Source organism: Bombina bombina, chromosome 1 (assembly GCF_027579735.1).
Source record: "Bombina bombina isolate aBomBom1 chromosome 1, aBomBom1.pri, whole genome shotgun sequence".
In the NCBI taxonomy this organism is placed as follows: domain Eukaryota; kingdom Metazoa; phylum Chordata; class Amphibia; order Anura; family Bombinatoridae; genus Bombina; species Bombina bombina.
Window position 1 is genome coordinate 956069026 of NC_069499.1, and position 26401 is coordinate 956095426.

General features: G+C 40.6%; 1 protein-coding gene across 1 annotated transcript; it reads right to left on the reverse strand.

The window, feature by feature from the left end:
- Positions 1–11967: 11967 nt before the first annotated feature.
- On the reverse strand, positions 11968–20221 carry LOC128651986 (uncharacterized). The gene is made up of 2 exons (XM_053704964.1): positions 19648–20221; positions 11968–14174 (listed from the first exon to the last, which is right to left on the reverse strand). Exon 2 carries the CDS (start codon positions 14164–14166, stop codon positions 12019–12021), a length of 2148 nt encoding a protein of 715 aa, XP_053560939.1. The 5' UTR covers positions 14167–14174; positions 19648–20221; the 3' UTR covers positions 11968–12018.
- Between the last annotated feature and the right edge of the window lie 6180 nt (positions 20222–26401).

Genomic DNA, 26401 nt, shown 5'->3' on the forward strand with positions numbered 1-26401 from the left:
TTATAGGTTTGTCAGGATTTTGGGAAGGTTCTGTTACAATTTTATGACTTGTAATTTAAAAACGTAATGTAATGAAAAACTTGAGAGTATTTCTTCTGATAGGCCTATCTTTAGTTTGGGGCCTATCGCATACGCCAGTTTTATTTATTTCCATGAAAGTGTATATATTTGAAAGGTTGACACCCCAAGGTATTGTATATGGTGTGCTTTGATGTAACTGTTTTAGCCAAAAAAATTGGAGAAAGTGTATGGTGGTAATTTTTTAATTTTTACACACACATTGGTTTTTAACTATGATTTAGGAGAGCCTGTTGTAAGCTATTGCACAAAAACACGCCAGGTTGTTTTTTGCAAGGCCCCCTGAGTACACTAATGCCCCACATGCATAGTAAAAATCTAGCACAGTAAAAGTAAAAAAAAAAAAAAAAAAAACTCTAAGTGAACATAACCAAAAAAAAAAAAAAAAAAATGAACAGCAAATGAAAAAAAAAAAAAAAAATTGGACCATTGTATGATACCGCTTGAAGCAGTCCCCAATGCAGAGTCCAGGCTGTCCAGGGCAATCAGGACAGTAATATATGGTGTCCTTTCTCTGCCCACTCTTGGTTTTGAGGTTTCTGCTTTGTAGGGGGGGATTTTAAAAATAAAATGTGTAGCCCCAACTCTGCTCTCTCCCATCACCGCCCAGGGAGCAGGTGCATCTTGGTAGAAATCCCCGAAATGATCTGGAGCTGAAACTGTAAAAAAGTCATTTTTATTCCGGGGTTTGCTTTTTTGAATAACAAAAAAACATTGTGGGTTGCAATCTGCTACAAGTAAATTACAACCTTTTTATGCCAGGCCATTGTCTTCCGCATAATTAGGTAGGGCTGCAGCAGCTAATCTGCCAGATCAACCCCACCCATATGCCGGTTATAAGCCTTGATGCACACTGGCTTCATTGTTCTCTCAGCTCTGCCACGTACAGAGACCTCCACAGTCCTCTCTTGGTGGATGGTGGTAAGAAGGTATACATCCTTCTTGTCTCTGTACTTAACTGCCAACAGCTCCTCTTGGCGCAAGTTTTCCTGGGAAACCTGCACAGTTCTTTTTAATTGTACTGCAAGGTACTATATCAAAGCAATACAGTAGCTTGAACAAAAGGACACGTGTATAGAAATGATCTAATTACAAGTGGTACCCTTTGCTCATCAGGGGTAATATCCCAGATAATCTTGCCACTGGTTCCCATATGTTCTGAGCAACCTGGAGGGTCAAGGTGGCTATCCTTTCCCTCATACACACGGAAGGCCTGAGTATACCCAGTCTTGCTCTCAGAGAGCTTATACATCTTTGCCCCCATACCTGGAGTGTTTGGAAGGAATATACGGCTTGAATCCCAGCCTTCCCTTATACTTCATATGGGATTCATCCACGCATATATTCCTTCCAGGTGTATAAGGGGGCAGATTTTATAGCCTGTCAATTTGGGGATGCTCCCTAGGGGGGCACAGGCTGTTGTCGCTGAAGTACATGAAATGTAGAATCATTTCATACCTCTTCCTCATACTCTGGGAGAAAATGGGGGTAGAGCAGATGGGGCTACTGCTCCAGTAGAAGAGAATGCTGGGTTTCTTTATGATGCCCATCAGCATAGTCAATGCCCAGAATTTTTTTAAATTATGGCACATCGATGGGGTCCCATTTCTGCTTTGCCAAAAATGAGTCAGGCTTTGCAGCACGGAACCGATGGGCATATAAATTAGTTTGGGCGACAATGTTCCACATTACATCATCGCCCAGAAACACCACTATAAACTGTTGGGGGCTAAATCCAGCGACATCCATATTGATGCCAGGATTTGCAGTGAAGGTGGGATTTCTGGCCTCTGGTGATGAGGCACTACCCACTCCTCAGCAGCAATGCCAGCTGGAGCAACATGTCTCCTTCTGGCAGGGGGCTAGCAGCCACAGATACCTCACTATCAGTTGAGACTGTATCTAAAGATGTATCTGAGCATATTCCAGGATCGGATCAAAATTGGGGTCTGAGTCAGACACAGAGGCGTCTGACTCTGACGCAAGGATAGCATACGCCTCCTCAGCACTATATATTCTCTGTGACATTATTTATTTTTATCTGTAACAAAAAAAAAATTACTAAAAAAATCAACACAAAATTTAAATTTAAATGAACTAAATGGCTCTGAAAAGAGCCTTTGGGTCTCACAAAAAAAATGGCTAAAAAAAATTAACCCCCTAAAAAAATGCACAGACAGCAAAAACATAATTTATGCTTACCTGATAAATTTATTTCTCTTGTAGTGTATCCAATCCACGGATCATCCATTACTTGTGGGATATTCTCCTTCCCAACAGGAAGTTGCAAGAGGATCACCCACAGCAGAGCTGCTATATAGCTCCTCCCCTAACTGTCATATCCAGTCATTCGACCGAAAACAAACAGAGAAAGGAGAAACCATAGGGTGCAGTGGTGACTGTAGTTTAATTAAAATTTAGACCTGCCTTAAAAGGACAGGGCGGGCCGTGGACTGGATACACTACAAGAGAAATAAATTTATCAGGTAAGCATAAATTATGTTTTCTCTTGTTAAGTGTATCCAGTCCACGGATCATCCATTACTTGTGGGATACCAATACCAAAGCTAAAGTACACGGATGATGGGAGGGACAAGGCAGGATTAAGCGGAAGGAACCACTGCCCGAAGAACTTTTCTCCCAAAAACAGCCTCCGAAGAAGCAAAAGTATTAAATTTGTAAAATTTTGAAAAAGTGTGAAGCGAAGACCAAGTCGCAGCCTTGCAAATCTGTTCAACAGAGGCCTCATTTTTGAAGGCCCATGTGGAAGCCACAGCTCTAGTAGAATGAGCTGTAATCCTTTCAGGGAGCTGCTGTCCAGCAGTCTCATAGGCTAGGCGTATTACACTCCGAAGCCAAAAGGACAGAGAGGTTGCCGAAGCTTTTTGACCTCTCCTCTGTCCAGAGTAAATGATAAACAGGGAAGATGTTTGACGAAAATCCTTAGTAGCTTGTAAGTAAAACTTCAAGGCACGGACTACGTCCAGATTATGTAAAAGACGTTCCTTCTTTGAAGAAGGATTAGGACACAATGATGGAACAACAATCTCTTGATTGATATTCTTGTTAGAAACCACCTTAGGTAAAAACCCGGGTTTGGTACGCAGAACTACCTTATCTGCATGAAAAATCAGATAAGGAGAATCACATTGTAAGGCAGATAGCTCAGAGACTCTCCGAGCCGAGGAAATAGCCATCAAAAACAGAACTTTCCAAGATAAAAGTTTAATATCAATGGAATGAAGGGGTTCAAACGGAACTCCTTGAAGAACTTTAAGAACCAAGTTTAAGCTCCACGGAGGAGCAACAGGTTTAAACACAGGCTTAATTCTAACCAAAGCCTGGCAAAATGCCTGAACGTCTGGAACTTCTGCCAGACGCTTGTGCAAAAGAATAGACAGAGCAGAAATCTGTCCCTTTAAGGAACTAGCTGATAATCCTTTGTCCAAGCCCTCTTGGAGAAAAGACAATATTCTAGGAATCCTAACCTTACTCCATGAGTAATTCTTGGATTCACACCAATAAGGATATTTACTCCATATCTTGTGGTAGATTTTCCTGGTAACAGGCTTTCGTGCCTGTATTAAGGTATCAATGACTGACTCGGAGAAGTCAGTCTCAGAGAAATTAGATTTGGATGATTGAAAGGACCTTGTATCAGAAGGTCCTGTCTTAGAGGTAGAGTCCATGGTGGAAAGGATGACATGTCCACTAGGTCTGCATACCAAGTCCTGCGTGGCCACGCAGGTGCTATCAGAATCACCGATGCTCTCTCCTGTTTGATTTTGGCAATCAGTCGAGGGAGCAGAGGAAACGGTGGAAACACATAAGCCAGGTTGAAGAACCAAGGTGCTGCTAGAGCATCTATCAGCGTCGCTTCTGGGTCCCTGGACCTGGATCCGTAACAAGGGAGCTTGGCGTTCTGGCGAGACGCCATGAGATCCAACTCTGGTTTGCCCCAACGATGAATCAATTGAGCAAACACCTCCGGATGGAGTTCCCACTCCCCCGAATAGAAAGTCTGACGACTTAGAAAATCCGCCTCCCAGTTCTCCACGCCTGGGATATGGATTGCTGACAGGTGGCAAGAGTGGGACTCTGCCCAGCGAATTATTTTTGAGACTTCTAACATCGCTAGGGAACTCCTGGTTCCCCCTTGATGGTTGATGTAAGCCACAGTCGTGATGTTGTCCGACTGAAATCTGATGAACCTCAGTGTTGCTAACTGAGGCGAAGCCAGAAGAGCATTGAATATCGCTCTTAACTCCAGAATATTTATTGGAAGGAGTTTCTCCTCCTGAGTCCACGATCCCTGTGCCTTCAGGGAGTTCCAGACTGCACCCCAAACTAGAAGGCTGGCATCTGTTGTTACAATTGTCCAATCTGGCCTGCGAAAGGTCAAACCCTTGGACAGGTGGACCCGAGACAACCACCAGAGAAGAGAATCTCTGGTCTCTTGATCCAGATTTAGCAGAGGGGACAAATTTGTGTAATCCCCATTCCACTGACTCAGCATGCATAATTGCAGCGGTCTGAGATGTAGGCACGCAAAATGGCACTATGTCCATTGCCGCTACCATTAAGCCGATTACCTCCATACACTGAGCCACCGAAGGGCGCGGAATGGAGTGAAGAACACGGCAAGCATTTAGAAGTTTTGATAACCTGGACTCCGTCAGGTAAATTTTCATTTCTACAGAATCTATAAGAGTCCCTAAGAAGGAGACTCTTGTGAGTGGAGATAGAGAACTCTTTTCCTTGTTCACTTTCCACCCGTGCGACCTCAGAAATGCCAGAACTATCTCTGTATGAGACTTGGCAACTTGAAAGTCTGACGCCTGTATCAGGATGTCGTCTAGATACGGAGCTACCGCTATGCCTCGCGGTCTTAGAACCACCAGAAGTGAGCCCAGAACCTTTGTAAAGATTCTCGGGGCTGTAGCCAACCCGAAGGGAAGAGCTACAAATTGGTAATGCCTGTCTAGAAAGGCAAACCTTAGAAACCGATGATGGTCTTTGTGAATCGGTATGTGAAGGTAGGCATCCTTTAGGTCCACTGTGGTCATGTACTGACCCTCTTGGATCATGGGTAGGATGGTCCGAATAGTTTCCATTTTGAAAGATGGAACTCTGAGGAATTTGTTTAAGATCTTTAGATCCAAAATTGGTCTGAAGGTTCCCTCTTTTTTGGGAACCACAAACAGATTTGAATAAAAACCCTGTCCTTGTTCCGTCCGCGGAACTGGATGGATCACTCCCATAATTAGGAGGTCTTGCACACAGTGTAGGAATGCCTCTTTCTTTATCTGATTTGCAGATAGCCTTGAAAGATGAAATCTCCCTTGTGGAGGGGAAGCTTTGAAGTCCAGAAGATATCCCTGAGATATGATCTTGAACATCTCTTGCCCATGCCTGGGCGAAGAGAGAAAGTCTGCCCCCTACTAGATCCGTCGCCGGATAGGGGGCCGTTCCTTCATGCTGTCTTAGAGGCAGCAGCAGGCTTTCTGGCCTGCTTGCCTTTGTTCCAGGACTGGTTAGGTTTCCAGGCCTGCTTAGATTGAGCAAAAGTTCCCTCTTGCTTTGAAGCGGAGGAAGTTGATGCTGCACCTGCCTTGAAATTTCGAAAGGCACGAAAATTAGACTGTTTGGCCTTTGCTTTGGCCCTGTCCTGAGGGAGGGTATGACCCTTACCTCCAGTAATGTCAGCAATAATTTCCTTCAAACCAGGCCCGAATAAGGTCTGCCCCTTGAAAGGAATGTTGAGTAATTTAGACTTCGAAGTCACATCAGCTGACCAGGATTTAAGCCATAGCGCCCTACGCGCCTGGATGGCGAATCCGGAATTCTTAGCCGTTAGTTTAGTCAAATGAACAATGGCATCAGAAACAAATGAGTTAGCTAGCTTAAGTGTTCTAAGCTTGTCAATAATTTCAGTCAATGGAGCTGTATGGATGGCCTCTTCCAGGGCCTCAAACCAGAATGCCGCCGCGGCCGTGACAGGCGCTATGCATGCAAGGGGCTGTAAAATAAAACCTTGTTGAATAAACATTTTCTTAAGGTAACCCTCCAATTTTTTATCCATTGGATCTGAAAAAGCACAACTGTCCTCAACCGGGATAGTGGTACGCTTTGCTAAAGTAGAAACTGCTCCCTCCACCTTAGGGACCGTCTGCCATAAGTCCTGTGTAGTGGCGTCTATTGGAAACATTTTTCTAAATATAGGAGGTGGGGAAAAAGGCACACCCAGTCTATCCCACTACTTGCTAATAATTTCTGTAAGCCTTTTAGGTATAGGAAAAACATCAGTACACACCGGCACAGCATAGTATTTATCCAGCCTACACAATTTCTCTGGTACTGCAACTGTGTTACAGTCATTCAGAGCAGCTAATACCTCCCCAAGCAATACACGGAGGTTCTCAAGCTTAAATTTAAAATTAGAAATCTCTGAATCAGGTTTCCCCGAATCAGAGACGTCACCCACAGACTGAAGCTCTCCGTCCTCATGATCTGCATATTGTGACGCAGTATCAGACATGGCCCTTACAGTATCTGCGCGCTCTGTATTTCTCCTAACCCCAGAGCAATCGCGCTTGCCTCTTAATTCAGGCAACCTGGATAATACCTCTGACAGGGTATTATTCATGATTGCAGCCATGTCCTGCAAGGTAATCGCTATGGGCGCCCCTGATGCAATTGGCGCCATATTAGCGTGCATCCCCTGAGCGGGAGGCGAAGGGTCTGACACGTGGGGAGAGTTAGTCGCCATAACTTCCCCCTCGTCAGAATCTTCTGGTGATATTTCTTTTATAGTTAAAGACTGATCTTTACTGTTTAAGGTGAAATCAATACATTTAGTACACATTCTCCTATGGGGCTCCACCATGGCTTTCAAACATAATGAACAAGTTGTTTCCTCTGTGTCAGACATGTTTAAACAGACTAGCAATGAGACTAGCAAGCTTGGAAAACACTTTAAACAAGTTTACAAGCAATATAAAAAAACGTTACTGCACCTTTAAGAAACACAAATATTTGCCAAAATTTGAAATAACAGTGAAAAAAGGCAGTTATACTAACAAAATTTTTACAGTGTATGTAACAAGTTAGCAGAGCATTGCACCCACTTGCAAATGGATGATTAACCCCTTAATACCAAACACAGAATAATAACTGACAAAAACGTTTTTTTTGTTTTTTTAAATAGTCACAACAACTGCCACAGCTCTACTGTGGCTTGTTACCTCCCTCAAAAACGACTTTGAAGCTTTTTGAGCCCTCCAGAGATATCCTGGATCATGCAGGAAGAAGCTGGATGTCTGTGTCTGTAACCACTCCCACTCATATTACAACAGTGGAAAGCCTTCAGGAAACTGTTACTAGGCAAAATTCAAGCCAGCCATGTTGAAAAAAACTAGGCCCCAATAAGTTTTATCACCAAACATATATAAAAACGATTAAACATGCCAGCAAACGTTTTATATTACATTTTTATAAGAGTATGTATCTCTATTAATAAGCCTGATACCAGTAGCTCTCACTGCATTTAAGGCTTTACTTACATTAGTTCAGTATCAGCAGCCTTTTCTAGCAAATTCCATCCCTAGAAATATATTAACTGCACATACCTTATTGCAGGATAACCTGCACACCATTCCCTCTCTGAAGTTACCTCACTCCTCAGAATATGTGAGAACAGCCATGGATCTTAGTTACTTCTGCTAAGATCATAGAAAACGCAGGCAGATTCTTCTTCTAAATACTGCCTGAGATAAACAGTACACTCCGGTACCATTTAAAAATAACAAACTTTTGATTGAAGAATAAACTAAGTATAAAACACCACACTCCTCTTACGACCTCCATCTTGGTTGAGGCTTGCAAGAGAATGACTGGATATGACAGTTAGGGGAGGAGCTATATAGCAGCTCTGCTGTGGGTGATCCTCTTGCAACTTCCTGTTGGGAAGGAGAATATCCCACAAGTAATGGATGATCCGTGGACTGGATACACTTAACAAGAGAAAAAGTGCAGCTATGTTACTGCCAGTGATTTATAGTGATCACTGGCAAGCTAGGGGTTAACTGCTCTGAAAAGAACGTTTGGGTTTCAAAATTTTTACAAAAATTAATTAAAACTAGCTAAATGGCTCTGAAAAGAGCCTTTGGGTCTCACAAAAAATTACTTTAAAAAAAATAACCACTAAAAAAAATGCACAAATGTGCTGCTGTGCTACTGCCAGTGATTTATAGTGATCACTGGCAAGCTAGGGGTTAATAGCTCTGCAAAGAACCTTTGTGTTTTTACCAAATATATTAAATAAATCTCTCTCTCCTAAACACAGATCTCTCTCTCTCCTACAAAAAAGTGAGGAGAGGGAGATCTACACTGATCAGAGTCAATATTTACAAATATCGACATGATCAGACAAATGGGATATTTTATTATTAAAAAATAAATTATAGAGCAAGCTCAGATTTGATGACTCTAGCCTGCCCCTATTTTATTATTATTATTATCAGTTATTTGTAGAGCGCCATCAGATTCTGCAGCCCCTATGATGAGGCAGGCTAGTGACACCCCCAGAAGCCCCTTGATGCACTGGGCATCACTATCTTTGAAGCCACTTACTGAGTGCCTCGACCCACCAAGGCACTCAGGACACAAGCAGAGCATTGGAAACCTGTCCGTTTCGCTTCTGATACTCTGCTAGACTGCCTAGCTCCATGTGGAGTGAAACCGGAAGTGATCACTCGTGGGGAGTGATCAATCCGGGGCCCGGCAGTCGGAAACAGTATTGCAGGATGCCTCGACATCGAGGCATCGCTGCAATAATGTTAGAGTGGCTGGAAGCGATCTCGATAATTTCCAGCGCTCAGATTACCTGAGGACGTACAGGCTACGTCCTTGGTCGTTAACGACAGTTTTTTGTAGGACGTACCTTGTTGTTAAAGGCATATGAAACCCAATTTATTTCTTTCATGAGTCAAATAGAGCATGTCATTTTAAACAACTTTTTAATATACTTCTATTATCAAATTTTCTTTGTACTCATGGTATCTTTTGTTGAAAAGCAGGGATAAAAGCTCAGGAGGGTGCCTGTATCAGCAGATTGGTAAGAACGTTATCCATTTGTAAGAGCACTAGATGGCAACAATATTTCCTGCTATAAGGTGCTCCAGACATCTACCTAGGTAAAAAACACTAATATCACAAACTGCAATAAATATATAGCTTTGAAACAAGAGAGAAAAAGTAAGTGCCAGATTATGAGGGGCACGCTGTTTCGCGCGAGTGATATTGGGTTTATCACGGGAGTGTGCATGCCAGAAGGATCGCTTGTATTGTAAGTATTTTGTATCGCCGCCACAGATGACCACCGCCGAGGATCGCCACATCTGGGAAGACTGCTCCGGACCTCTGCTCCGCGCCTTCGCTGTGGATGAAGATGATGGACTGCCTGGAAGAAGACCTCCTCAGCCGGACTTCTGAAACTGTGAGTTAGTGAGTACCTATTTGGGGCTTTAGTGTTAGGTTTTGTTTTTTTTTTAAATTGCGGGGTTTTGTTTTTTTAGATTAGGTTTTTTGGGGGGCAAATCTCAAAAGAGCTGAATGCCCTTTTAAGGGCAGTGAAAAAGAGCTGAATGCCCTTTTAAGGGCAATGCCCATACAAATGCCATTTTCAGGGGTTATTAAGGTTTATTAATGTTAGTTTTTTTTTATTTTGGGGGTTTGGTCGGTGGGGGGTTTTACTGCTAGGGGTGACTTTGATTATTTTAATGTAAAAGAGCTGTTAAACTTTTAAGGGCTATTGGTAGTTTAGTATTAGATTAGGGGGTGTTTTTATTTTGGGGGGATTTTTTTTTTTTTTTTTATTTATTATGTTTTCATTTTACATAAAATAAAGTATACAATTTCAGGCATTCATTATACATTCTGCATATCAGTATCCATGCCTAATTGCAGCAATATTTCAAAACAAACCAAACTACTAAACAACTAACTAACTTAGCAGTCCCTAACTGTTCCATGCCGCGTCTAAATATTGTTACTTTAAACAACAAGGTCAATCCATGTTATCTATAGGTCTAAGCAGATCGACTCACCTAAAGTCGCTGGACACTGTCTGGTTCCTCCCGGACCCCTCCAGCCAGGGGGGGATAGCAGCCCCTATCCTCACCGATGAATATTGTACCTCCGGGAGATATGTGTTTGTATTTGTGTATTAATGCTGTGGATGTATGTTTTCCCATAAGAATTTAGCATCCAGAAAGAAAGGGAGCTTATTCCGTTTCAAAAACCCATACTCCTCCAAACCAATGAGCTCTGTCGTCCTGTCAATCCACATCTCCACAGTTGGAGATGATGAAGTTTTCCATGCCCGAGCTATTAAGGAGCGAGCCCCATTGAGCCCAATTTGTACTATGAGGGATCTTAGCTTGCATGTGATGTGGGTGGTGTCGTTTAATAATGCTATTCTGGGGGTGAGCCTAAATGTGTCTCCCGCTAATCTCTGCAGGTGGGTTTCTACCGCCTTCCATAAGTCTTTTATCAGGGGGCAGTCCCACCACATGTGTATTAGGCTACCCTGCTCGCCACAGCCCCTCCAACACATTCGCAAAGAATCGGGGTATATAGTATTCAACCTAGTCGGTGTTAAATACCAACGAGATAGTATTTTGTAATTCATCTCCAATATCTGTGGAGAGGTAGAGGATTGTTTTGATCTTTGGAATATGTTGCGCCAAGCGTCATTGTCAATGTCAGTGTGAAGGTCATGTGCCCATTTCGTGGTGTAGCTTGGTAAAATAGTGTTTTGGGGGTCTATTAGAAGTCGCCGGGATATCGAGCTGGGACTCTGGACTACTGTCTCTCTGTCACACAGTCGTTCAAAGGGAGTCATTGAGCGAAGAAACTCCTTTCTATGGGTAGAGGTTTGTAAAAAATGTTGGAGTTGTTCATATTTAAGCCAATGTGTATAGCGTCCATCTGCAATAGTCTCCAGTCTATTTCTATCTTTTAGTTTCCCATTGAAATAACTGCATTTAAATGGTACCTAAGACTCTATAAATCTTAGTATCTATTTGCTATACACTTTAGTGAAAGGCTAATATTACATTTAATAATCCCTTATGAATTATTATACCCACTATATAATATTAACACACAATCACTAGCTTAAACTACTTGTAAGGTCATAAACTCACGAAGTCTTATTCCAGCAGTAACAAAACTTTTATTACAATGAGGCTAATTAAACATTATTACAATATGCAGATTAAATATAAATTACACATATGCAAATCACTTATAAATACTCAGCAGTGAACTATACATCAATATTACACTAATACATTTGCCCAATCTATGTGAAAGTATGGTGTGCTGAAATTATGTGTCTGTAAGGATCACTTACTTCTGATGTTAGCTGGTCACCATTCCAAATGAAAGAGAGTGAAAGAGGGGTGAACTCCAGTATTCCTGCTACTTTTATTGTAAGTTTTTCATCCCTCCCACAATGATGATGTCACTCATAAGCAAGCCCCCATTGTAATTTTAAGAGTATATGGTTTCATCCTGCATGTGCTTTGGGGGTAGGGAATGGCATTAGCCTTAGACAAAGGATCTTAAGCCAGCTGGTCATCCTTCTCAGATGGGGGTCTGGTAATGTGATCTTTCTACATTCCATAGTGACCTAGTATCTGAATGAGGAGTTAACCCCTTCTTGACCATTCAGCTGAGTTCTTGTAGAATACATATACCATATATATATGTATATATATATACCCCTTCCAGACCATATGTGAATTCAGATCATGCCATTATTACATTCCCCCCTTCTGGCAATGGAGGTTACCATACCCTTCCATTCCAATGGTTGTTTTTATATGAGTGAATCTGATGGAAGATTCCTAACCCCACCTATGTGTGATGGCTATATTAGTGTACTAAAGACGCTTCCATTCGCATACCATAATATAAGTGATATACACGTGCAATTAATGATTTTAAATAACAACACATACAAATTTGAATAATTATACATAATATAGAAATAAATAATATGATTATAAATGGATGTATAAACAGATTTCCCAATGCAGAACCCCATGATGACTGTTTCGAAAAGGAATTTGCTAATTTCTGCCACCAGGTTGCACTTGACATCTCCGTAAAAGTATGTTCAATCCTTTGTAGTTCTTGTTCCTGATGGTAGAAATTTACATGAACACGTTCCCCAAAATTTTTAAGATGTTCTAGTAACACAGAGTCTTTTTGCAATAAGGTTACCCATTTTTGCCAAGGTGCATCATCTACTAATATTGGGGTTATGAGTGGAGCCCCCAAGGTAGCGTTATATGTGAGTAACTGTGGGACAGTGAAGTTAAACTGTAGTGAACTTATCCTCACAGGGTACCCAGTAATACAATAAATCCCTGGTGTGATTTGTTCCCTTGAATTACACCTGTCAAACCATACATGCACTTCATCTTTAGGCTTCAATGCAACAAAACACACCTTTCCTTGTCCTAAGGGAAAAATCATATCTTGGGGATTAACTTTCTCCACAAAACCATTGCAATATGAGTGATTATGCCAGCAGGAATCAAAAATTATTCTTGCCTGGTTGGGTAGACATAAAATTTTAGAAGGAAACCTTATGCAGCCAGACATATCTACCTGTTCCATATGGGAACCATTCCATATAAAATTTGGGAACTCTAACTCATGATGCAAAACATGAGATTCTGTGACAGGTGTTCCTAGTGAAAACAAATGATAAACATTCTGATAGGTACCACTAGTGGGCACAAGTGAAGTAGCCCTGCATATATTTTCCCTGCAGCCCAACCAACTGTTTAACCATAATTCTCTGTGTTTTGATGCAAAACTGTTAACAACAGACTGCTCCCACCCTCCCAAAGGTGTATGGTTATTTTCCATAGCCTGTGCTATTAATTTAAAGTCAGTTGATAATTCTGTTTGCATGGAAATACACACAAAATCCCAGGATACTTCCCTTAACCTGCTAATTACTCCTATCAGTATTTCCTCTGTATGTTGAATGGCAGGACCCTGAACCTGAATGACTGTCTGTGTCAGTGTCTCTACCAGAGTGTTTATCATTTGTTGCGTATGAATCCCTTTTGCATTTAACATCCCCTGAGACTGTAAGGTTGCTGTTAAGCTGGATATGTCAATGGAATTTACCACACCTAGCCCTGTTCCCACACCTCCCAAAACTGTATCCATGATATCCCTCCTAGTCCTTCTCCTAGTACCTTCTGCCCACTTAACTAATGCTTTTTCCATAGTGGCAGTAATTCTGGAACAATTTTGGTAATGTGTGGAAACTAGCCAATCTATTATTTTAATCTTCCACGTGATAAATTGGAATGTGGCATCCCTCAATACTGGAGTTGGCTTGATTGTACTTGTTTGAAATGGACCACTAGAAACAACACTTTTCCCCTTACACATTGGAGTATTGTCATAATGTTTCATCTTTGGTGTAGTGATTAAAGTAGAATAGATCAAAGGCGTAAATGTGGTTGTTTCCTTTATTTGATCTATTTTTAAGTATACTTCAATCCCTCCACCAAAGTTGGCAGCTGTAACCCTCCAATTAATCCCTTCTCCAATTTGTTGTTCAAATATAACCTTGGTTATATTATAGTTATCGCCATTTATAGTGTGAATAGGATTTGTAAATGTTGTAGACACAGAAACACCTTCTCCCACCAGACCTACAGTCCATTTTCCCCAAGCCACCCACTTACATTCCCATTCAACTTTATTACCCTGATTGACCCTCCAAAAACCAATTAAATTGTCTTGATGTTTTTCTGCAAATATTTCAATTTTCCCACCCACATTAAAAGTCAATTTTCCCAAACAATCTTTGTGAAGGTCTTGAGAGCTCCATAAGCCTGTCCATCCTCTGATGATGCTGCTTGAGCTCCATCTACGACTCCTTGTGAGGTTTGTGATTGAAAGTTCATTACAGTCACAGATTGGAAGTTTTTGCAATAACACCCACACAAATACAAATAGGTTTGTGGCGATCATTCCTCTCAGGCTCCACATAATGAAATCTGTCAAAAAAAGATTAAGAGAATATCAGTTCTTAGCAGAAATATCTACATCTGGGACAGCTGTCCCTCTATACAATTTACATTGGTCAACATGGACCCATTTGTAACCAGGCTGCCTTCTGGTTTTCCCAGGGGTTGATCTTTCTATTTTAATTACAGTATTACCCAATTTGTCCAAAATTCTATAAGGTCCTTCCCAATTTGCATCCCAGGGAGAATTTTTGCGAAAATTTTTAATCATGATCAATCCCCCCTTCTCAAACAGAGGTGTTTGAGGTGTAGATGAAAATTTACAATCTGTTGGGGCCATATTAGAGGCAGCAAAAATTAGCAGTGAGCTCAACTGCTCCTGAATTTGGGAGAGATATTGATCTCTAGACACAGATTCTCTCAAGGGAGTAGACAATTGTGGTTCACCTGGGTGGCCTAATGCCATCTTTCTCCCTGTCATGAGCTCATAGGGAGAACACTTGGTAGCATTTGATGGTGTAGCTCTAATAGCCATTAGAACTGCTGGAAGATGTGTGACCCATGATTTACCATACTGGGAAAGCATTTTTGACAATTTTGTTTTTAATGTGCGATTCATGCGCTCAACTATACCAGAGGATTGTGGATGATATGGTACATGAAATCTTGTCTGTATTCCCAGTAGGGCACAGAGATTTTGCATTACCTGACCTGTAAAATGTGTACCCCTGTCTGATTCAATGAGTGTTGGAAACCCCCATCTTGAGAAAACATGTTCCCACAGTGCTCTGGCAGTAGCCTGTGCAGTATCACAACGAAGTGGAATAGCCTCAACCCATTTTGAAAAAATATCTACAATTACTAGGGCATACCTGAGACCCCCCTTTGATAGTGGAAGTGGGCCTATAAAATCAATTTGGATAGCTTTCCAGGGGCCATCTGCTACTGGTATTCTCTGGAGAATGGGTCTCTGACCTTTAGGGCGTGGATTAATTTGAGCACAAATTAAACATTCTTGTACACATTTTAAACAGGTTTCTGCTAAATCTGGCCAATGAAATTTTTGCCTTAAATGGTACTCTAATGCACTTTGCCCAATATGCCCAAGAAAAGAATGTGTTTGCTGTGTTATAGGTCCCTGCAAATGACTTGGGACCACAAAAACCAATTTAGCCTGTGGATCATTGGGATTAGAGTAACATATTAACCCATTACAAATTGAATAACCATTTGGGAGTGTTTGCTGTTCCTGTAACAGAGGGAAAAGGTTAGGATCTTTAGCTTGTTCTGTTTTCAAATCAGGTACCTCTGAATCTACCATTGTAATCTTTGCTATGTGTACCATTGTATCTTTAGATGTAACATGCTCTCTCCATGCTTCCTGTGTCTCACTGTCATTCTCATCTGATTGCCATGGTTCCCCATCTACAGCTGCCTGTTTGGCTAACATGTCCACATGTGCATTCCCTTGTGAATGTGCATCTGTGAAATGTGTGTGTGCCTTAACTTTAACAATAGCTGACTGCAATGGGTGCTGTGTTCCCCAATCTACCAATTTCTTAAGGGCTTGAACATGTGACAATGGTTTGCCTGCTGAGTCTACCATTCCTCTTAGATTCCAAATTGGTAAGTACTCTGTCAGTGATCTGGTCACATAGGCACTGTCACTGTATATACAAATGTCTTGTGTGTCAAACCTGTGGCAAGCCATAGAAATGGCTTCTAATTCTGCTCTCTGTGCTGAGAATGATCTTGGTAACATAAATTTAAGAGCTAATTGTTGCGAGGGGACCCAAATAGCAAAACCAGTATTAAATTGACCATCCTGCCAAAATCTTGAGCCATCTACATAAATTTGTAAATCCTGGGGAGAAGTTTTGTCCCTGAACAATTTATGAGGCGATTCCCTGTGTGTGAATGTCTCTGTGCAGTCATGGGGTTCACCCTGAGTGTGCATTAATTGGGGTAATGTGTATTTTGCATTGTGTTGTACAGTGATGTCACGATGTTGCAAATCTATTAACCACCTAGTCACTCTTTGTGTTGAAACCCCACTTAATGATTTCTCCAATAACAGCTTTATAGGGGTATGTGGTGTTTGGAGGATGAGCTTCCCAAATCCCACTATATGCTCAGTAGCCTGAACTGACCAATGCACCCCTAACAAAGCCTTGATACATGCGTCATAACCTTTCTCTACTGGAGTAAGAAGCCTGGAAAAATAGCCAACAGGCCTCCATTTTTCAGCCTTCTCCTGCAGTAGGACTGTGGAAATTGAAGTGTCAGATGTGTATGTTTGTAAAGCAAAAGGGGCCTCCCTCTCCACTGTGGCAAGGGCAGGGGCTGATGCTAAACCTTCCTTTAACACTTTAAATGCTTCCTCATGTTCTGTATTCCAAGGAATTTTCCCAACATCCTCCCCTTTCAAAAGATCATAGAGAGGTTTTGCTTTTTCAGCAAACCCTTCAATGAAATCACGAGAAAAATTTACCAAGCCTAAGAATTGTCTTAAGGACTGCCTATGCAAAGGTCTGGGCACCTGAAGTATGGCTGTAACTCGTTCTCTAGTAGGGCATCTTGTACCCCTTTGTATTGATACTCCCAAAAATGTCACCTTTTGTCTCATTAATTGTACTTTTGAAGTGTTTAACTTGAGGCCAGATTCAGCAATCAAGCCAAACAGTTCATTCAGCCGCTCCAAATGTTCCTCTACTGTCTCTGTTTGTAACAAAATATCATCTACATACTGTATGATACTTTCTGGGACTGAGAATGTTTTTAATACCTCTGCTAATGCTTGGTGAAAGTATGTAGGCGAGCTGTGGAAGCCCTGAGGAAGCGAATTGAAGCAAAATTGCATGTTATCAAAGCAGAAAGCAAACTTATATTGGCACTCTGGGGCTAGTCTGACACTCCAAAAACCATTACTTATATCCAGAACAGAATACCACCTACATGTGGCACTCAGTTTGGATACCACTTCAGGAGTAGAAGCAACTAGATTTGTAACAGGTGGGGTAACTTTATTCACCATACGAAAATCAGCAGTTAACCTCCAAGTATTATTTGCTTTCCTTACTGGCCACAAAGGAGAATTATTAGAGGAGGAACATTTCCTAATTATCCCTTGGCTTTCAAGCTGACTAATAATTTGCCTCACAGGTTCAATAGCTTCTGCTGGAAAACGATACTGTCTTTGTGGGGGGCGGTCAGGGCCTACAATATTGATTTCAATGCCTTTTAATATGCCACAATCATTCTTATGTTGAGCCCATATGTCAGGGAAATCCATGACCAATCTCTTCAAATCAGGGTGACTTTCAGTATCCGGCCACACCCTTTCTGAAGGAATTGATGCAATGGATGCTATGGGACTGATGTAAGAGTCATCTAATATTACAGGTTTTCTCCCTCTAGTATCCCTCCACAAAACATTGTTACATAGGTCCACTATCATCCCTTCTGATCTCATTATATCAGCACCAAGTATTGTACCCTCTGTGTTTTTGCTCTGCCAAATGGGAATTTCCTTAGTCCACTGATTACCTAGTGTCATAGTCACATTTGGGATAAGGGATGCTTGGGACTGGGATCCCCCAAGTCCCACAAGAAATGTCTGTCTTGTCCCTTGTGGGGGACTTAATGGTAAGTCTGTCAAAGTTACTGAAGCTCCTGTGTCTATGAGGAGTTTTGTGCGATGGCCCTCAATCACACCATAGACACAGGGACGTCCAGAATGATCCCTAAAGGTGTTACATATAGGGACCATGTCATCCAGGGCCTGAGGTAGTCAGTCAGAGCAGGATATCAGAGGAGAATTATTTTCATAATTCTTTTCATGATATCCCACTTCCCCTCCCCCCACAGTCATCACTCTCAAAGCCTCATGCGCTGGGCCATACAGATTAGTACCAGGCCTAAGCTTTGGGGTGTATTCCTGTCCTGTTTTATCTGGGGGCTTAATCTTGTTATTTTTCCCTACCCAATTATGTGCATAGCTTTCTTTTGGAGGTGCAGAGGGATGTAATCTTTCCTGCCCTCCCTCAGTTTCCTTCTGAATTCTCTTTAAGAATCTGCAATCTACTCGTCTGTGCCCATATTTATTGCAGTAATGGCAAATACCTTTGAAGGGACCCTCTGAATATTTTTGTTTCCCTTCATTAGTGGTTACCACAGCAATTCTGTGTTGCCCTGTGTTCTTTTTCTTTAAAATGTTCTGCCTAGCCTTACCTATAATAGATAACACACCCTCTAGTGTATTCTTTTCCTCGGCCATCATTTGTATGCTAGGTTCCAAATATGTGAATTTTTTAATTAAATACTGCAACATATCATGAGGTGTTTGTTCTGGTGAAATTCTGTGTGTCAGTCTATATAATTGTTCAAATTTAGCTGCAAATACCCATGGGTCATCATTTAATGCTACTTGCATTTCTGCAAGAGAGTGACTGTCCAAATCTCTACTCCCTGTCACTAGTTTACAAACAGCTTTTAATCTGTCCCCATCTGAACCCCATTTATCCTCCTTAAACCAATCTGTGTTCAAATTAACTGGGCCTGCAACTGGTGATTGTAATCTAGCTGCAATGCTGCCTGGAAGCCACATTTTTAACAAAAAGCATGCTTCCTTATGTGACAGCATGTATTGTTTTACTGCAGACTCAAAATTTGACATGTTAGTGAAAACATCTGCTTTAACATCATACACTGGAAAGAGAGGTTTTAACTTTACCAGTTGTCTCATTACTTTATCTCTATCTTGTTTTATAAGGGTAGTTGATACCAGGGATGATGTTTCAGCAGAGGTGGTAGAAAAAAGTAAATTTTGCGATTGAGTTAAATTTCTTCCCCTGGATCTTACACTGGGTGTTAGTGATAAAGTATCTGTTTGATGTTCTGTGTTTAATGTTCTTGGCCTAGTTATCTGTGGGGTTAGTATTGGAATGTGTGTGCTCTCGGTATTTTGTGTGTGATCCAATCTTTCCTCACTGTGTGGAATAGGCACCCTCCCCCCATCAACATGTGGGCTTTGCACCCTTCCCCCATCAACATGTGCCCCATCTTCCTGCGACACACATGCATTGTCCTCATTTAATACTGCAACAGGGGTTAAGTTTGCAAGTCCCTGTCTCAATGAAGCAATAAGTTGGCCTCTTGCGTCATAATTTTCTTCTAAAGTATTAATATATTCTGCATTTACCCCACATGTGGGGCAATTCTCATCTAATGTGTTACAATTGATCTCTGTTAACATGGCTATTGGGGGAGAATGTTCAAAGATTGCTCTATTCATTTGGTCTTTGATAGCTAACAACAGTTTCATGCAATTCTGTAATTTGGATTTTTCTTTTGTTAAACAAAACCTTTTTTTATCAATAAGCTTATTCTCATTCTCACATTGCAACCACACATCTTTCAGTCTTTTAACTATGTCAGTATTTTCATCAACAACAGGCTCAAATGTGCTACATTCTGCATATTTAACAATTAATTCCATACTCACACTTTAAAGTGTCTTCAGACTGCCAGCAAATCAGATTCACGTCCTGCGCGATATGATTTTCTCTGCGTCTGGTTCAACTGATCCTTAGGTAATGCCTCTCTGGATCTGTAGTCTTGGCCAAAGACTTTACTGCTGAAACGCTCAACTCAAAAACAGTATAGCAAAAACTAGGTTCAATTTTCGTCCAAAAATCACACTTGTATTATAAAAAGAACCTGGATTAGTCCCCCCTTAAAACAAGTGTAGTTGGTAAGAAAATTCGCTGGCTCGCCAATGAAATAACTGCATTTAAATGGTACCTAAGACTCTATAAATCTTAGTATCTATTTGCTATACACTTTAGTGAAAGGCTAATATTACATTTAATAATCCCTTATGAATTATTATACCCACTATATAATATTAACACACAATCACTAGCTTAAACTACTTGTAAGGTCATAAACTCACAAAGTCTTATTCCAGCAGTAACAAAACTTTTATTACAATGAGGCTAATTAAACATTATTACAATATGCAGATTAAATATAAATTACACATATGCAAATCACTTATAAATACTCCGCAGTGAACTATACATCAATATTACACTAATACATTTGCCCAATCTATGTGAAAGTATGGTGTGCTGAAATTATGTGTCTGTAAGGATCACTTACTTCTGATGTTAGCTGGTCACCATTCCAAATGAAAGAGAGTGAAAGAGGGGTGAACTCCAGTATTCCTGCTACTTTTATTGTAAGTTTTTCATCCCTCCCACAATGATGATGTCACTCATAAGCAAGCCCCCATTGTAATTTTAAGAGTATATGGTTTCATCCTGCATGTGCTTTGGGGGTAGGGAATGGCATTAGCCTTAGACAAAGGATCTTAAGCCAGCTGGTCATCCTTCTCAGATGGGGGTCTGGTAATGTGATCTTTCTACATTCCATAGTGACCTAGTATCTGAATGAGGAGTTAACCCCTTCTTGACCATTCAGCTGAGTTCTTGTAGAATACATATACCATATATATATGTATATATATATACCCCTTCCAGACCATATGTGAATTCAGATCATGCCATTATTACACCCATCCTCTAAAAATCTGCAGAGTGGGATGGTGTAACCCCACTCCTTAAGTCTTCTGAAACCTTTGTCCAAGCCCCCTACCAGCTCGGTGTTAAGAACTATTGGGAACAATGGAGATCTAATAGATGAGATATGGGGGTGTGAAGTCTTTATCTTGTCCCATTCCCTAAAAAAGTGTTTATGTATGTCTAAGTGTCCACATTGCGATGGTCTCAGGTCTGTGGGGACCCAACATAGTGCTCTCACAAACGGGACTTCGTAGAATATGAGAATCTATAGATACCCAGGCCTTGTGAGCTGTTGAACCGTGTAAGTCTAAAATTCTCTGAAGAGTCACTGCACTATAATATTCCTCTATCTTTGGTAACCCTATGCCGCCTGTGACAGTAGACCTGTAAAGAGTGTTTCTATTTACTCTGGGCTTGCACCTACCCCACACGTAGGCATTCATATGTCCCTGTAACCGCGTTAGGTACCAGGAAGGAAGGTGAATTGGTAAGGCCTGAAGGATATATAGAATTCTAGGTAATATCGTCATTTTGACGGAATGTACCCTACCTAACCACGAAAGTGTTTTGTTTCCCCAGGTATTGAGGTCTTTTAATATGGTGTGAAGCAGTGATTCGTAGTTTTTCTTAAAAAGGGTGGGAGAATATGGGGAGAGATGAATACCCAGGTATTTGATTGAGTCTGTCTGCAAGCGTAGTGGGCAAATCCGTGCAAGGTTGCGGAATTCCACCGCACTAAGTGATATGTTCAAAACTTCTGATTTAGTTTGGTTTACTGAGAAGTTCGAGAATGTGCCGAATCTCCCGATCTCACGTAAAATCTCTGGGATGGTTCTTTTAGGGGAGGATACCGAGAAAAGGACATCGTCCGCGTACATAGCTATCTTAAATTCATTGGGGTCTATAATTATACCTTTTATCTCCTCATTGGCGCGTATGTGTGAAGCAAAAACCTCCATTGTCAAGATAAATAAGATAGGGGAGAGAGGACAACCCTGCCGCGTACCGTTCCGAATAGGGAAAGGATCTGAAAGCATGCCATTTACTCTAACTCTGGCGCTCGGGCGTGTGTAGAGGCTACCTACTCTATCTATCATTTTGGTTCCGAATCCGAAAGTCTCTAATGTTTTATTGAGAAAGTGCCAATTTGTTCTATCGAACGCTTTTTCTGCATCCGTCGTCATTATAACCGCTGGGATATTGTGATATTTTGCATATGCTGATAGTGTCAACGCTCTTATTGTATTGTCCCGTGCTTCACGACGTGGGGTAAAGCCTACCTGGTCTAAATGTATAATTTCATTTAATACTGTATTTATACGATTGGCTAAAATTTTGCTAAATATCTTAATGTCCGTATTGAGCAGGGAAATAGGTCTGTAGCTGCGTGGTCGTTCTTGTGGTTTGTCCGCTTTTAATATAACCGAAATGTGTGCAGTCAACATGTCAGGTGAAAATTTTAAATTATTATCTATATCCTGGAACAAAATCAAGAGGTGAGGGGCCAACAAATGCTTGAAGGACTTGTAATATGCGTTCGTGAACCCGTCCGGGCCCGGACTTTTGCCTATTGGAAGTTGGGAAATTACAGTCAGGATTTCTTTGGGATTTTTTATTTTTAAAGGGGTATTAGTTTAGGTTTAATTTTATTATTTTTGATTTGCTTTGTTTATTTTTTTCTGTATTTCTATTTTTTTATTTTTTGTAGTTTGGGGGTTTTATTTTCAACACATGGACTGCCCTCTGGGCAGGCTTATCAACTAGTATTAATAAAGTGTTTAACTATGTAAATATTATACATACCAATGTTCTGCAAATGGCAGAATGTATTATGTATTATATATATATATATATATATATATATATACATACACACACACACAGGAAAAAGTCCAGCACTCACTCACAAGCTCTCAACTAAGATAAAAAGCAGCAATGGAAGAATTAGTTACCAGATGCGGTAACTAATTCTTCCATTGCTGCTTTTTATCTTAGTTGAGAGCTTGTGAGTGAGTGCTGGACTTTTTCTGTGTGTTTATATTAAAAAGAATTTTTGTAATTTTCCCTGTTTGGGCCTTGCACCCAGGCCTGACTGGGGTTAACTGCCTGTGACTCTGGTGACAGTGCAGCTTCCAGAGAGTGCTGGATTGCACCCAGGGCTGTGCATGTTGCAGGGTCATAGGATGTGTACCCGGTCCGGCCTGAGAGTGCTGACCCTACCCGTGTTTTGTATATGTTTGGGGAGATTACATAAGCCTGTGCACCCTCCATTTTTTCACAGTTGCTTTTTTTCACAGTTGTTTGATTGTGAGCCTGCATTGTGTGGATGTTTAGGGACCCAGGTTTATTTGGAAGAAACCTTGACGAGGTACCTGGGCTTTTCCCATTTGGCCAGATGCGGTAACTAATTCTTCCATTGCTGCTTTTTATCTTAGTTGAGAGCTTGTGAGTGAGTGCTGGACTTTTTCTGTGTGTTTATCAGTGGCGGCTCGTGGGTTATTCAAATGGGGGTTCACCAGTTATGTAAAATAGTGTATATAAACAAAGCAGAGCGTAATGTGTATACTCAGGCAAATTACATTGGTGCGGCTTCGCCTGGCCCCTACCTCAACTGAGTGCTGCCTCTTTAAGTGCCGGGACTCCAATGCGACAGACTCAGTCACAATGTTTTCAGCCCTCATACCAGTCAGGAGGAGCTGCGTGGCAAAGAAGATAAAATTTGAATTTCCTGGTGGCTGAACTGCGCTGCGCCAATAGCCTCCGACCTCCCTCTTAGCTTGTCAGACAGACTCAGTCAATAAGTTCCGCCCCTGCTCCTCCTCCCGAGTCCCACACACACAGGTCTTAGTGTGCGAGTGTCACGTGACAGCTGGCTCTCGCACACTAAGAGCTGTGCGGTTAGGAGACCTATGGGCTGGCCTGAAGGTGGCGCTGCAGTCAATGCAGTTTTAAAGTGGAAAGGGCTTTTGCCTATACTTCTATCTATCGCACTGCACAGCATGTGCGATAGATAGAAGTATTAGGCAAAAGCCCATTCCACTTCAGCCTAAAACTGCAATTTTAAAGTTTTTTATAGACAAAACTGCATTGGAGCCTGGGGATTTTTTATTTAGTCCACAAATAATAAAAATGTAATTAGTTTATTTTATTTCTCTTTTTACTCTTTTTTATTTTATTTATTTTTTTGTTCATCAGAGGTCAGGTTCACATGGGGGTTCACGTGCTGAAGTTCTCCTATAGAGGAGCCTCCACTGGTGTTTATATTAAAAAAAAAATTGTAATTTTCCCTGTTTGGGCCTTGCACCCAGGCCTGACTGGGGTTAACGGCCTGTGACTCTGGTGACAGTGCAGCTTCCTGAGAGTGCTGGTTTGCACCCAGGGCTGTGCATGTTGCAGGGTCATAGGATGTGTACCCGGTCCGGCCTGTGTTTTGTATATATATATATATATATATATATATATATATATATATATATATATAGATAGATATAGAGAGATATAGAGAGATATATAGATATATATATATATATATATATATATATATATTATTTTTTTTTCAAAAACCATCATGTGACAGAACAGGGTGCAGCTGATAAAGTCATTAATAAATTAACAAAAAAGAAGTAAAAAATACCTGGTCCATATATTTTACCATCAAAATACCACAAGTTATTACAATATGTAATACTGCCTAAAAATAGAACTAAAGTCCTGACCTGTATTGTCAAGTATAGAGCTAATTATCACAGATAAAATTGATGTCCATGTATTAATCAATTATTGATTGTTCCATCAGCTTGCAAATTTTTTTTTATCTGTACTTCTTTTTGGGCGACTACGCTTCCACAATCCTCCTCACTGGAGTAGGTAGAAATCACACCAGATATCTGCAGATACAAAACAGGTAGAAGCGCCACCCCAAAAAGAATCTAAGTGCATTATGTAGTGTCACAAGTAATACAATTTTTAATCATAGCCAAAAACACACACTCACAAACAAAACCTCAATTATAGCTGAGGTGCAATGTTAGGGCACAATTACAGTAAAACACAGGTACCGGTTTCTGAGGGACAGTCTCTCCGACTGGAGGATCATCACTTAGACTGTGTGGGGTCCTTAGTGGATCATGGATTGTGGCGTTGCACGTTTCATCTTCCGAGAGGAATGGAATGCTGTTTGTGAGGACGGTTGCTTTGAAGCATAGTGAGCCTATGATCGATGTATAATGCCCCTTTAAGAAATACTAGCGTGCTACTTCTGATTGACCTAAGTCCTGTGCTTTGATAGAAACACCATTTTATATCACTCTCTGTGTTGACATTTTACTGACTAGATGCATCAGGTCTCTGTAAATATGCAATAAAATGTGTTCAAGTTAAACGTTAAAACTATTTATAACAGGAGGTCTGTTTCTTTTAAGGATAGACAGAGAAAATACTCAAACAAAATAATCAGCACACAGAGAAAAAGTTAACCCCTTACAACCTAAAATCATGAGATCTTTATGATACAAGGCAATTATTAATTTAATTTGCCAAGGAAAAATACCAAGAATTGGTGTAAAAAAAAAATGTTCTCTGGCATAAATGGACAATGAACCACTCAAATTTAACCACCTTTAATGTGTTCCAAATGATACATTTTAAATTCTGGAGTGTATTACACAGTTTACAAATAGATCCTTAAAGGGACAGTAAAGGTTCAGAATAATGTTATATAATTCTGTACACAGTGCAGAATTATATAACATTATTTAAGCGGTAACTTTGAAAATTAAAAGTATTTCCAAATTTTGCTGTGTAACGTTGGACTCCGCTCCAGGATCTCTGAGTGGGTTTTGGATATCCAAAGCGCTTTGCGGGATTGCTGGCTAGTCACAGCACGCCCGGTCGTGTTATTAGAATAAATGTAGCTCGCTCCTGCTGTGCACTGTATAACATTATTCTGAACCTTCACTGTCCCTTTAACGCATTGGGTTATTTTACTGGCCACCTAAGAGAGAACAGAGTTGTAGCGTAACCAGCTGTTAAAGTGGAGACAATCCGCCTATGGTGTCCAGCATAGCCGAACCTGCAATCACCAATACCACAGACTGCAGACCTTAAAACGGAACGACTTTCCAGTTTAGGGCCAGATTACGAGTAGAGCTCTAACAGTTACACATGAGCAATAAGGGGTTTATCGCGGGTGTTTGTGCTCGTCAGGTTTACCGCTGGTATTACAAGTTGAAAGTAAACGCGATCTCTTGAGCGCAATCATGAATTACACTACAATAATTTCTCAGAACTCTGGTTAACTGTTTCCCAAAATAGAGAGTACACTGACACTCATAATACACCATGTAATAAAAGTATTACAGAAAAAAAATATTGCACAAAAAAGTTATAAGATATGAGGTCTCAGGTATTAGAAAAAAAATAGACAGGCAAAGGGCTTTAATATAGACATACATATATACACATGTCTTAAGATGTATATGTATGTTTATATATATATATATATATATATATATATATATATACAGTATATACACAGTATATATATATATATATATATATATATATATATATATATATATATATATATATGGTATATGCATATATGGTATATATATATATAGAATAGAGAAGAAGCTGCAGAACCCCAAGTTTTCTTTTAGTGATTTATTTTCA

Excerpts from the sequence above, each read along its gene's own strand:
- LOC128651986 (XM_053704964.1), bottom strand. The coding sequence starts at position 14,166 with ATGTGGAGCCTGAGAGGAATGATCGCCACAAACCTATTTGTATTTGTG.